The 12,619-nt window shown below is 44.7% G+C and overlaps 1 protein-coding gene across 1 annotated transcript; it reads right to left on the bottom strand.

The window, feature by feature from the left end:
- Positions 1-681: 681 nt before the first annotated feature.
- LOC139390724 (glutamine amidotransferase-like class 1 domain-containing protein 3, mitochondrial) lies at positions 682-7,289 on the bottom strand. Its single transcript, XM_071138047.1, has 5 exons — positions 7,215-7,289; positions 6,135-6,247; positions 3,696-3,867; positions 1,884-2,085; positions 682-1,708 (listed from the first exon to the last, which is right to left on the bottom strand). The coding sequence occupies exons 2-5, from the start codon at positions 6,240-6,242 to the stop codon at positions 1,516-1,518; spliced, it is 675 nt and encodes a 224-aa protein (XP_070994148.1). The 5' UTR covers positions 6,243-6,247; positions 7,215-7,289; the 3' UTR covers positions 682-1,515.
- Between the last annotated feature and the right edge of the window lie 5,330 nt (positions 7,290-12,619).

Here is a 12,619-nt window from a genome sequence, read left to right as displayed (position 1 = left end):
CCCAGGTGACTGAGCCCCCAGGTGACTGAGCCCCAGCGGAGGGAAGAAATGCAACTGCCAACACCAGAGACCGAAGGTATACATTCTAATAACACGTATATCACATAAGCATATTATGCAGACAAGACATCTTAATCATCTATGTTACCCAACTAATTCTGATTCATCCACCACAAGACTTGTCTGGCAGCCAGACACTTCAGTCATTTACTGCCTTTTAAAAAAACATAGCAGATATGACTGACTTGCTTAAACAAATGTGTTTTCTACTGACAATTGAGATGTACAAACTATGGCAAAAGGCTACGACAAGTGGATAAGAGGCAATCCGAAATTTCAATTAAGACATTAATGAGCGAGCGACGACGAACGTAGTCAATATAACCATTTGTTCAGCACTTTGAAATGTACAGCGACAGCACAAAGGGCAAGAAGGTAGAAGACATCAATGCATTGCGCAAAGCAGCCACAACTGTCATTAAGAGTGTCCACGATTGAGTCTTTGAATGAAGAGACTTGAGATAAAACTGTCCAGTTTGAGTGTGCAGCGAACTAGCTGCAGTGAACTGAAAAGAAGAGCAACCCAGGGTTATTAACTCCAAGACTGGGGGTTATTTTACAGAGTGAATTTAATTCCTGAATCAACACTATAAATGTTACACTGAAAAATCAACAAGGGGCAATTTGCTGTGTATAGAGAAAAGTGCATAAAAGTGAATTCCATTCCATTTACCCGCTTAACTCGGGTGGGAATTCCCCACTATGTGCCAACTGGATGTACTCTGTCAATCTAACCTGTATGCTAAATACACAGAGAAAGAACGAGCTGTTCATAACCCCGTATGACAATAATATACCATATAAAAACCTAGTGGTCAGCTGAAAAAACTAATCAAATGAGAAGTCGTTCATTCCAGAATTTGGTTTTACTTTTATTACGAGGTTGATAAAAACACAAGTCATCCCACAGTCAGACAGATGAAGCAACAGAAACACTATCTTCTTCTGCTTCTTCTGTGTGTCCATTAAATTCCGATCAGGAGGGTCTCCAGGTAAACAAACAACAACAACAACAACAACAAACATGATCGTGAGGTCACTTCCCAAATAGCTCCCTATTCCCGTCTTTTGAGAAGATCACATCAGCACTATAAAGGGAACAGGGTGTATTTTGAGAAGATCACATCAGCACTATAAAGGGAACAGGGTGCCTTTTGAGAAGATCACATCAGCACTATAAAGGGAACAGGGTGTATTTTGGGAAGGTCACATCAGCACTATAAAGGGAACAGGGTGCCTTTTGGGAAGGTCACATCAGCACTATAAAGGGAGCAGGGTGTATTTTGGGAAGATCACATCAGCACTATAAAGGGAACAGGGTGTATTTTGGGAAGATCACATCAGCACTATAAAGGGAACAGGGTGCCTTTTGGGAAGGTCACATCAGCACTATAAAGGGAACAGGGTGCCTTTTGAGAAGCACAGCTATTCAGTATTCTGAATCTCAGACGTGTCCTAGGCCAGTTTGAGCAGTTCTGTAACCATGACGCCCACCCCGTCAAACACCTCATGTATGGGAGCGTTACACATGAAGGCGGAGGAGGTGACCAGCTTGTTCTTCACATCGATGTGGACCTCCCCCACTTTCTTATTCACGTGTTTACAGCCCAGCTCCTTAATGGAAGTTGCCGTCTGGGCATGGGGCCATCTAGTGGCAGGAGGGAGAAGAAAAGCAGCAGGGTTAAAAACATACTGCTTTGTTCTGTTAAAACATATCAGCACACACACACACACACACACACACACACACACACACACACACACACACACACACACACACACACACACACACACACACACACAACTGAGACATTGTAACTCACCTCTCACACTCCTTGTCCTGTCCCACGGTGATCTCACACCCCGGCAGGGCCTTAGCAGCTAGGACAGGGGAGATGCAGCACATAGCCAGGGGCTTGCCTGCAGCGTGGAACCCCTTAATCAGCTTCTCTACTTGGGGTTGAACCGTGAACTCCTTCCCCTTCACAGCCCAGTCAGACAGATTTTTAGCCACGCCAAAACCACCTGCAAAACAAAACACAGTTCAGTTGAGAGGAGCACCGCGGAGACCAGTGGTTTGGTCATGTTTGGGGTTGATGGGAGTAGAATGATTGAAATGAAGTCATAGTGAAAGAGTGATTATAGATTAACAGAGATATAGCATAAAGGAGAGATGATATAGTAGCAGAGATATAGCATAAAAGGGAGATGATATAGTAACAGATATATAGCATAAAGGAGAGATGATATAGTAACAGAGATAGAATAAAGGAGAGATGATATAGTAACAGAGATATAGCATAAAGGAGAGATGATATAGTAACAGAGATATAGATTAAAGGAGAGATGATATAGTAACAGAGATATAGCATAAAGGAGAGATGATATAGTAACAGAGATATAGCATAAAAGGGATATGATATAGTAACAGATATATAGAATAAAGGAGAGATGATATAGTAACAGAGATATAGAATAAAGGGGAGATGATATAGTAACAGAGATAGATTAAAGGAGAAATTATATAGAAACAGAGATATAGAATAAAGGGGAGATGATATAGTAACAGAGATATAGAATAAAGTAGAGATGATATAGTAACAGAGATATAGAAAAAAGGAGTGGTGATATAGTAACAGAGATATAGCATAAAGGAGAGATGATATAGTAACAGAGATATAGAATAAAGGAGAGATGATATAGTAACAGAGATATAGATTAAAGGAGAGATGATATAGTAACAGAGATATAGCATAAACGAGAGATGATATAGTAACAGAGATATAGCATAAAGGAGAGATGATATAGTAACAGATATTTAGAATAAAGGAGAGATGATATAGTAACAGAGATATAGAATAAAGGAGAGATGATATAGTAACAGAGATATAGCATAAAGGAGAGATGATATAGTAACAGAGATATAGAATAAAGGAGAGATGATATACTAACAGAGATATAGAATAAAGGAGAGATGATATAGTAACAGAGATATAGCATAAAGGAGAGATGATATAGTAACAGAGATATAGAATAAAGGAGAGATGATATAGTAACAGATATTTAGAATAAAGGAGAGATGATATAGTAACAGAGATATAGAATAAAGGAGAGATGATATAGTAACAGAGATATAGCATAAAGGAGAGATGATATAGTAACAGAGATATAGAATAAAGGAGAGATGATATAGTAACAGAGATATAGAATAAAGGAGAGATGATATAGTAACAGAGATATAGCATAAAATAGAGATGATATACTAACAGAGATATAGAAAAGGAGTGGTAATATAGTAAAAGAGATATAGAATAAAGGAGAGATGATATAGTAACAGAGATATAGCATAAAGGAGAGATGATATAGTAACAGAGATATAGCATAAAGGAGAGATGATATAGTAACAGAGATATAGAAAAAAGGAGAGATGATATAGTAACAGAGATATAGCATAAAGGAGAGATGATATAGTAACAGAGATATAGCATAAAGGAGAGATGATATAGTAACAGAGATATAGAATAAAGGAGAGATGATAAAGTTTTTACTGATAAAATATTAAGACAGGACTGTGTTAGTCAGTACCAGTATCATATTATCAATGTGCTGGTGCTAGATGAAGGAGTAATGCTCACCTGGGATAACGAGGGCGTCGAAGGCGGTGATCTCTAGCTTGGCAAGGTCAGACACATCGCCGCGGGCGATTCGAGCACTCTCCTCCAGGACGTTGCGTTTCTCAGCCGTGGGTTTCCCCTCACAGTGGTTCACTACATGCATTTGGTCCACGTTGGGGGCAAACATCTGGACCTGGGAGAGGGAAGTGGAGAGGAAGGGGAGGAGAAGAGAGGAGGAGTGAGGAGGGGGAGGAGAGGGGGAGGAGAGAGAAGAGAGGAGAGGATGGGGAGGCGGAGGAAGGTGGAGGAGAGGAGAGGAGTGAAGAGGAGGCGGATGAGGGGTTAGGAGAGGAGGTGAGAGGAAGGAGGAGGGAGAGGAGAGGAGAGGATGGGGAGGCGGAGGAGGGTGGAGGAGAGGAGAGGAGTGAAGAGGAGGCGGATGAGGGGTTAGGCGAGGAGGCGAGAGGAGGGAGGAGGGGGAGGAGAAGAGAGGAGAGGAGAGGATGGGGAGGCGGAGGAGGGTGGAGGAGAGGAGAGGAGTGAAGAGGAGGCGGAGGGGTTAGGAGAGGAGGTGAGAGGAGAGGAGTGAAGAAGAGGTGGAGGGGGGGTTAGGAGAGGAGGTGAGAGGTGGGAGAAGGGTAGAACATGGGGAGGAGAAGAGAGGAGAGGAGAGGGGGAGAGGGGGAGGAGAAGAGAGGAGATGAGAGGAGGGGGAGGAGAGGGGGAGAAGAAGAGGGGAGGAGTGAGGAGGGGTAGGATGTTAGAGACTAATATCTTCTATTAGCCCCAGCCCTAATGTTGACCACCCTTACCTTAGCCCTAACCCTTATGTAGACCACCCTTACCTTAGTCCCAGCCATAACCCTAATGTAGACCACCCTTACCAAAGCCCTTAACCCTAATGTAGACCACCCTTACCTTAGGCCCTAAACCTAATGTAGACCACCCTTACCTTAGGCCCTAACTCTAATGTAGACCACCCTTACCTTAGCTCCAGCCCCAATGTTGACCACCCTTACCTTAGCCCCTAACCCTAATGTAGACCATCCTTACCCTTGCCCCTAACCCTAATGTAGACCACCCTTACCTTAGCACCTAACACTAATGTAGACAACCCTTACCTTAGCGCCAGCCCTAATGTAGACCACCCTTACCTTAGCCCCTAACCCTAACGTAGACCACCCTTACCTTAGCCGCTAACCTTAACGTAGACCATCCTTACCTTAGTCCCTAACCCTAATGTAGACCACCCTTACCATAGCCCCACACCTTAATGTAGACCACAATTACCTTAGCCCCTAACCCTAATGTAGACCACCCTTACCTTAGCCCCTAACCCTAATGTAGACCATCCTTACCTTAGTCCCGATCCCTGATGTAGACCACCCTTACCTTAGCCCATAACCCTAACGTAGACCACCCTTACCTTAGCCCCTAACCCTAATGTAAACCACCCTTACCTTAGCCCCTAACGCTAACGTAGACCACCCTTACCTTAGGTCCTAACCCTAATGTAGACCACCCTTACCTTAGCTCTAGCCCTAATGAAGACCACCCTTACCTTAGGCCCTAACCCTAATGTAGACCACCCATACCTTAGCCCCTAACCCTAACGTAGACTACCCTTACCTTAGCCCCTAACCCTAACGTTGACCACCCTTACCTTAGCTCCAGTCATAACTCTATCGTAGACCACCCTTACCTTAGCCCCTAACCCTAATGTAGACCACCCTTGCCTTAGCACCTAACACTAATGTAGACAACCCTTACCTTAGCACCTAACCCTAGCGTTGACCACCCTTGCCTTAGCCCCTAACCCTAATGTAGACCACCCTTACCTTAGCCCCTAACCCTAACGTAGACCACCCTTACCTTAGCCGCTAACCCTAATGTAGACCATCCTTACCTTAGTCCCTAACCCTAATGTAGACCACCCTTACCTTAGCCCCTAACCCTAACATAGACCACCCTTACCTTAACCCCTAACCCTAATGTAGACCACCATTACCTTAGCCCCTAACCCTAACGTAGACCACCCTTACCTTAGGCCCTAACCCTAATGTAGACCACCCTTACCTTAGCCCCTAACCCTAACGTAGACCACCCTTACCTTAGCTCCAGTCATAACCCTAACGAAGACCACCCTTACCTTAGCCCCTAACCCTAACGTAGACTACACTTACCTTAGCCCCTAACCCTAATGTAGACCACCTTTACCTTAGCCCCTAACCCTATTGTAGACCACCCTTACATTAGCTCTGGCCCTAATGTAGACCACCCTTACCTTAGCCCCTAACCCTAATTTAGACCATCCTTACCTTAGCCCCTAACCCTAATGTAGACCACCCTTACCTTAGCCCCCAACCCTAACCCTAACGTAGACCACCCTTACCTTAGGCCCTAACCCTAATGTAGACCACCCTTGCCTTAGGCCGTAACCCTAATGTAGACAACCCTTACCTTAGCTCCGGCCCTGCTGAGGTGGACCAGTACAGCTGACGCCTCGTGGATCTCAGTCCCATCATAGACTCCACACCCTGACAGAATTACGGCTACACACTTCACCATGGCTCCTGCAACACACACACACACACGCACACACACACACACACACACGCACACACACACACACCATATGGTCTGGAGTTAGACCAGAACAACAGAATGGAGATAGGGATAGCACTAACAGCTGTTTGATTAAACTGTTCCCCAGACTGTGTCCTTACAAACCCCCTTGTTTTACCATCAATGCAGCTCACTGCACATGGAGGGGCAGGTTACATACACCACATAGCTGAGTGTCCGTGTGTAATGTTACAAAAACCAGATTGATTGGTCAATGTAGTGTCAGGTACACCAAGGTTTGCCTCCCAAATTGCACCCTATTCCCTATATAGTGTACCACTTCTGGTCAATAACTAGTGCACTATATAGGGAATAGGGTGCCATTTAAGATGACTTGGCACCTCCCAGCAGCAACTATTAAACATTTAAAGGCCTCAGGTCCACCGGTGACAGAAGTCTCCTGAAAATCCGAACATGACTGAGTCTCTGGAGGACTGTTTCCAGGTAACAAACAACACAGGAAACACACCACTCTCTCTCCCTTTCTTTATCTCTCTTCCTCCCCCTTCCCGCGCTCTCTCTCTGTCTCCCTCCCTCACTCCCTTTCTCTCTCTGTCTCTCTCCTCCTCCCTTCTTCCCTCCCTCTCTCTCTATGTTTCTAGTCAACAACACCTGGTAGAGGCAGATAGAAACAGGAACTGGAGTGGAGAGTAGAGTCGGTGTAAAGGAACAGAAAGCACAGAGATTTAGATAAGCATCAGTTCACCGATCATTATAAATATTGTAAATGTTGCAAGTCTACATGAAAGTATTGCTGTTGTGTTGTGTATAAAAGACGAAGAACGTTACCACATTTCCATCCTAAAACCACAATGTTCACCTGGCGTCACATTTCCAACTCTAAATACAACATGAATACTAACGTAATAGGGAAGTAGACTACTAGTTTACTAGCAGCAGTAGTAGTTCTCTCACCTTGTAAAGGTACACTACAGTAGTATATGGTCTGTTCCGTCTGTGGCGTCTTCTCCTACCTGCTGTCTCCTGTTGTAGTGAAACTGGAATCCTACTGGCTTTATACCCTTCCTGCCCAGGCTGCCCTGGCCCCGCCCACGGAGGTGTGGTCTGGGTTACAGCTTTACATAGAAGGCTGAAGGGCTGGCTGTCTGTACGGGACTGATGCAGGGAGGGGAAAGGGAAACTGCTGCTGCCTTCCTCTGTTTGACCAATGTTAAATCTGCTAAGTCATTCTGACATCTCTAAGACACTGGTTGGATGGGATGGATGGATGGATGGATGGATGGATGGATGGATGGATAGTGTCAGTGTGTCAGTATTGATGAAAATACTGTGTAGATTATCAGTCTACAGAATCATTTATTTATAGACAGTATAGCGAAGACTACAATAAACACAGTTTGTATTTACAGACAGGTGTGCCATATCTCAGTCATAGTCAGCTAGGTGGGCCATATCTCAGTCATAGTCAGCTAGGTGTGTCATATCTCAGTCATAGTCAGCTAGGTGGGCCATATCTCAGTCATAGTCAGCTAGGTGGGCCATATCTCAGTCATAGTCAGCTAGGTGTGTCATATCTCAGTCATAGTCAGCTAGGTGGGCCATACCTCAGTCATAGTCAGCTAGGTGGGCCATATCTCAGTCATAGTCAGCTAGGTGTGTCATATATCAGTCATAGTCAGCTAGGTGGGCCATATCTCAGTCATAGTCAGCTAGGTGGGCCATATCTCAGTCATAGTCAGCTAGGTAGGTCAAGGGGGGGCGCCAACACACTCAAGTGACACACCCCTCCTATGGACAGCATGGAAGATCTCCAGTAAGCCAGTGACTCAGCCCCTGTAATAGGGTTAGAGGCAGAGAATCCCAGTGGAGAGAGGGGAACCGGCCAGGTGGAGACAGCAAGGGCGGTTCGTTGCTCCAGTGCCTTTCCGTTCACCTTCACACTCCTGGGTCAGAGTACACTATATCATATGACCCGACCCACTGAAGAGATGAGTATCCAATAATGACTTAAAGTTTGAGACTGAAATTGTATCTTTCACATGGATAGGCAGACCATTCCATAAAAATTGAGCTCTATAGGAGAAAGCCCTGCCTCCAGCTGTTTGCTTAGAAATTCTCGGGACAGAAAGGAGGCCTGCATCTTCTGACCATTGCGTACGTGTAGGTATGTGCGGCAGGACCAAATCGGAAAGATCGGTAGGAGCAAGCCCATGTAATGCTTTGTAGGTTAGCAGTAACACCTTGAAATCAGCCCTAGCCTTAACAGGAAGCCAGTGTAGAGAGTACTGGAGTAATATGATCACATTTTTTTGGTTCTAGTCAATTCTAGCCGCCGTGTTTACCACTAACTGAAGTTTATTTAGTGCTTTATCCGGGTAGCCGGAAAGTAGAGCATTGCAGTAGTCTAATCTTGAAGTGACAAGAGCATGGATGAATTTTTCTGCATCATTTTTTACAGAAAGATTCTGATATGTGCAATATTACGTAGACGGAAAAAGCTGTCCTTGAAACAGTCTTGGTATGTTCGTCAAAAGAGATCAGGGTCCAGAGTAACGCCGAGATCTTTCAGTTTTATTTGAGACAACTGTAAACCATCAAGATTCATTGTAAGATCAACAGAAGATCTCTTTTTCTTGGGACCAATAACTAGCATCTCTGTTTTGTCAGAGTATAAAAGTAGAGCATTTACCGCCATCCACTTTCTTATGTCTAAAACACAGGCTTCCAGGGATGGCAATTTTGGGGCTTCACCATGTTTCATTGAAATGTACAGCTGTGTGTCATCCGCATAGCAGTGAATGTTAACATTATGTTTCCGAATAACATCACCAAGAGGAAAAATATATAGTGAAAACAATAGTGGTCCTAAAACAGAGCCTTGAGGAACACTGAAATTTACAGTTGATTTGTCAGTACAAACCATCTACAGAGACACACTGATATCTTTCCAACAGATAAGATCCAAACCAGGCCAGAACTTGTCTGTGTAGACCACTTTGGGTTTCGAATCTCTCCAAAAGAATGTGGTGATCGATGGTATCAAAAGCAGCACTAAGGTCTAGGGGCACGAGGACAGAGCCTCTGTAATTTACCATCTTCACAAGTGCAGTCTCAGTGCTATGATGGGGTCTAAAACCAGACTGAAGCATTTTGTATACATTGTTTGTCTTCTGGAAGGCAGTGAGTTGCTGCTCAACAGCTTTTTCTAAAAATTTTGAGAGGAATGGAAGATTCGATATAGGCCGATAGTTTTTAATATTTTCTGGGTCAAGGTTAGGCTTTTTCAAGAGATGCTTTATTACTGCCACTTTTAGTGAGTTTGGTGCACATCTGGTGGATAGAGAGACATTTATTATGTTCAACATAGGAGGGCCAAGCACAGGAAGCAGTTCTTATGTAGTTTAGTTGGAATAGGGTCCAGTATGCAGCTTGAAGGTTTAGAGGCCATGATTATTTTCATCAATGTGTCAAGAGATATAGTATGCAAAACTTGAGTGTCTTCCTTGATCCTAGGTCCTGGCAGAGTTGTGCAGACTCAGGACAACTGAGCTTTGGAGGAATACACAGATTTGAAGAGGAGTCCATAATTTACTTTCTAACGATCATTACCTTTTCGTCAAAAAAGTTCATGAATTTATCACTGCTGAAGTGAAAGCCATCCTCTCTTGGGGAATGCTGCTTTTTAGTTGGCTTTTTTTTTTTTTTTAGTTGGCTTTTTTTTTTTTTTCGGCAATTTTCGGGTTGCTTGCTTCAGAGCTCGGATATTTTCTGTATACCAGGGAGCTAGTTTCTTATGACAAATGTTTTTAGTTTTTAGGGGTGTGAATGCATCTAGGGTATTACACAAGGTTAAATTGAGTTCCTCAGTTAGGTGGTTAACTGATTTTTGTACTCTGACATCTTTGGGTAGGCGGAGGGAGTCTGGAAGGGCATCAAGGATTCTTGAGGATACTAGTCAGGCCACTAGTCAGGCTACTAGATCAGGTTACTAGATCAGGCTACTAGACTAGGCTACTCGATCAGATTACTCAATCAGGTTACTAGATCAGGTTACTAGATCAGGATACTACATCAGGTTACTAGTCGGGTTAATAGATTTGGATACTAGATACATGTGTCAATTGAGATTTGTAGAGCCTATAAAGGATCACTATTGTGGAAAATCCACATCCTTTCACAGGGCACAACTTCCTGAACCGTTCTGACAATCTTTCTGCCATCTTAGAATGTCATCATTGTCATACAGATAAGAAGTTTGGACACACATAGCTATTAAATGGCCTGTATGGGTTAGAATATAATTTACAGTCGTAAGTAGTTTAAAAGTTGCTATTAGTACACATTCTACAGTTGTCCGTGATGACATTTGATTTCGCAAACTTGCTGCTAGAGCTGCTAGACGTTCATGTTATACGCCCAACCATGACGTGTTATTTATTTGTTATTTTACCAGGTAAGTTGACTGAGAACATTCTCATTTGAAGCAACGACCTGGGGAATAGTTACAGGGGAGAGGAGGGGGATGAATGAGCCAATTGTAATTGGGAATTATTAGGTGACCGTGATGGTTTGATGGCCAATTAAGCCAGGACACCAGGGTTAACACCACTGCTCTTACGATAAGTGCCATGAGATCATTAATGACCGCAGAGAGTCAGGACACCCATTTAACCTCCCATACGAAAGACGGCACCCTACACAGGGCAGTGTCCCCAATCACTGCCCTGGGGCATTGGGATATTTTTTAAACCAGAGGAAAGAGGGCCTCCTACTGGCCCTCCGACACCACTTCCAGCAACATCTGGTCTCCCATCCAGGGACTGACCAAGACCAACCCTGCTTAGCTTCAGAAGCAAGCCAGCAGTGTTTTGCAGGGTGGTATGCTGCTGGATATAAACATCCACCCATCCCGTGTTATACGCTCACCCATCCAGTGTTATACTCTCACCCATCAGGTGTTATTCTCCCATACATCCAGTGTTATACTCCCACCCATCCAGTGTTATACTCCCACCCATCCAGTGTTATACTCCCACCCACCCAGTGTTATACTCCCACCCACCCAGTGTTATACTCCCACCCACCCAGTGTTATACTCCCACCCACCCAGTGTTATACTCCCACCCACCCAGTGTTATACTCCCACACACCCAGTGTTATACTCCCACCCACCCAGTGTTGTACTCCCATCCACCCAGTGTTGTACTCCCACCCACCCTGTGTTGTACTCCCACCCATCCAGTGTTGTACTCCCAACCATCCAGTGTTGTACTCCCAACCATCCAGTGTTATACTCCCAACCATCCAGTGTTATACTTCCAACCATCCAGTGTTATACTCCCACCCATCTAGTGTTATACTCCCAACCATCCAGTGTTATGCTCCCACCCACCCAGTGTTATACTCCCACCCATCCAGTGTTATACTCCCACCCACTCAGTGTTATACTCCCACCCATCTAGTGTTATACTCCCACCCATCCAGTGTTATACTCCCACCCATCCAGTGTTATACTCCCACCCGTTATACTCCCACCCATCCAGTGTTATACTCCCACCCATCCAGTGTTATACTCCCAACCATCCAGTGTTATACTCCCACCCATCCAGTGTTATACTCCCACCCATCCAGTGTAATACTCCCACCCATCCAGTGTTATACTCCCACCCATCCAGTGTTATACTCCCACCCATCCAGTGTTATACTCCCACCCATCCAGTGTTATACTCCCAACCATCCAGTGTTATACTCCCACCCATCCAGTGTTATACTCCCAACCATCCAGTGTTATGCTCCCAACCATCCAGTGTTATGCTCCCAACCATCCAGTGTTATACTCCCACCCATCCAGTGTTATACTCCCACCCATCCAGTGTTATACTCCCAACCATCCAGTGTTATACTCCCACCCATCCAGTGTTATACTCCCAACCATCCAGTGTTATACTCCCACCCATCCAGTGTTATACTCCCACCCATCTAGTGTTATACTCCCACCCGTTATACTCCCACCCATCCAGTGTTATACTCCCACCCATCCAGTGTTATACTCCCACCCATCCAGTGTTATACTCCCACCCATCCAGTGTTATACTCCCAACCATCCAGTGTTATACTCCCACCCATCCAGTGTTATACTCCCAACCATCCAGTGTTATGCTCCCAACCATCCAGTGTTATGCTCCCAACCATCCAGTGTTATACTCCCACCCATCCAGTGTTATACTCCCACCCATCCAGTGTTATACTCCCAACCATCCAGTGTTATACTCCCACCCATCCAGTGTTATACTCCCAACCATCCAGTGTTATACTCCCACCCATCCAGTGTTATACTCCCACCCATCTAGTGTTATACT

The sequence above is a fragment of the Oncorhynchus clarkii genome, chromosome 31 (genome assembly GCF_045791955.1).
Source record: "Oncorhynchus clarkii lewisi isolate Uvic-CL-2024 chromosome 31, UVic_Ocla_1.0, whole genome shotgun sequence".
Classification (NCBI taxonomy): domain Eukaryota; kingdom Metazoa; phylum Chordata; class Actinopteri; order Salmoniformes; family Salmonidae; genus Oncorhynchus; species Oncorhynchus clarkii.
The sequence above is the reverse complement of the archived record's forward strand: the minus strand, read 5'-3'. Positions and strand labels throughout refer to the sequence as shown.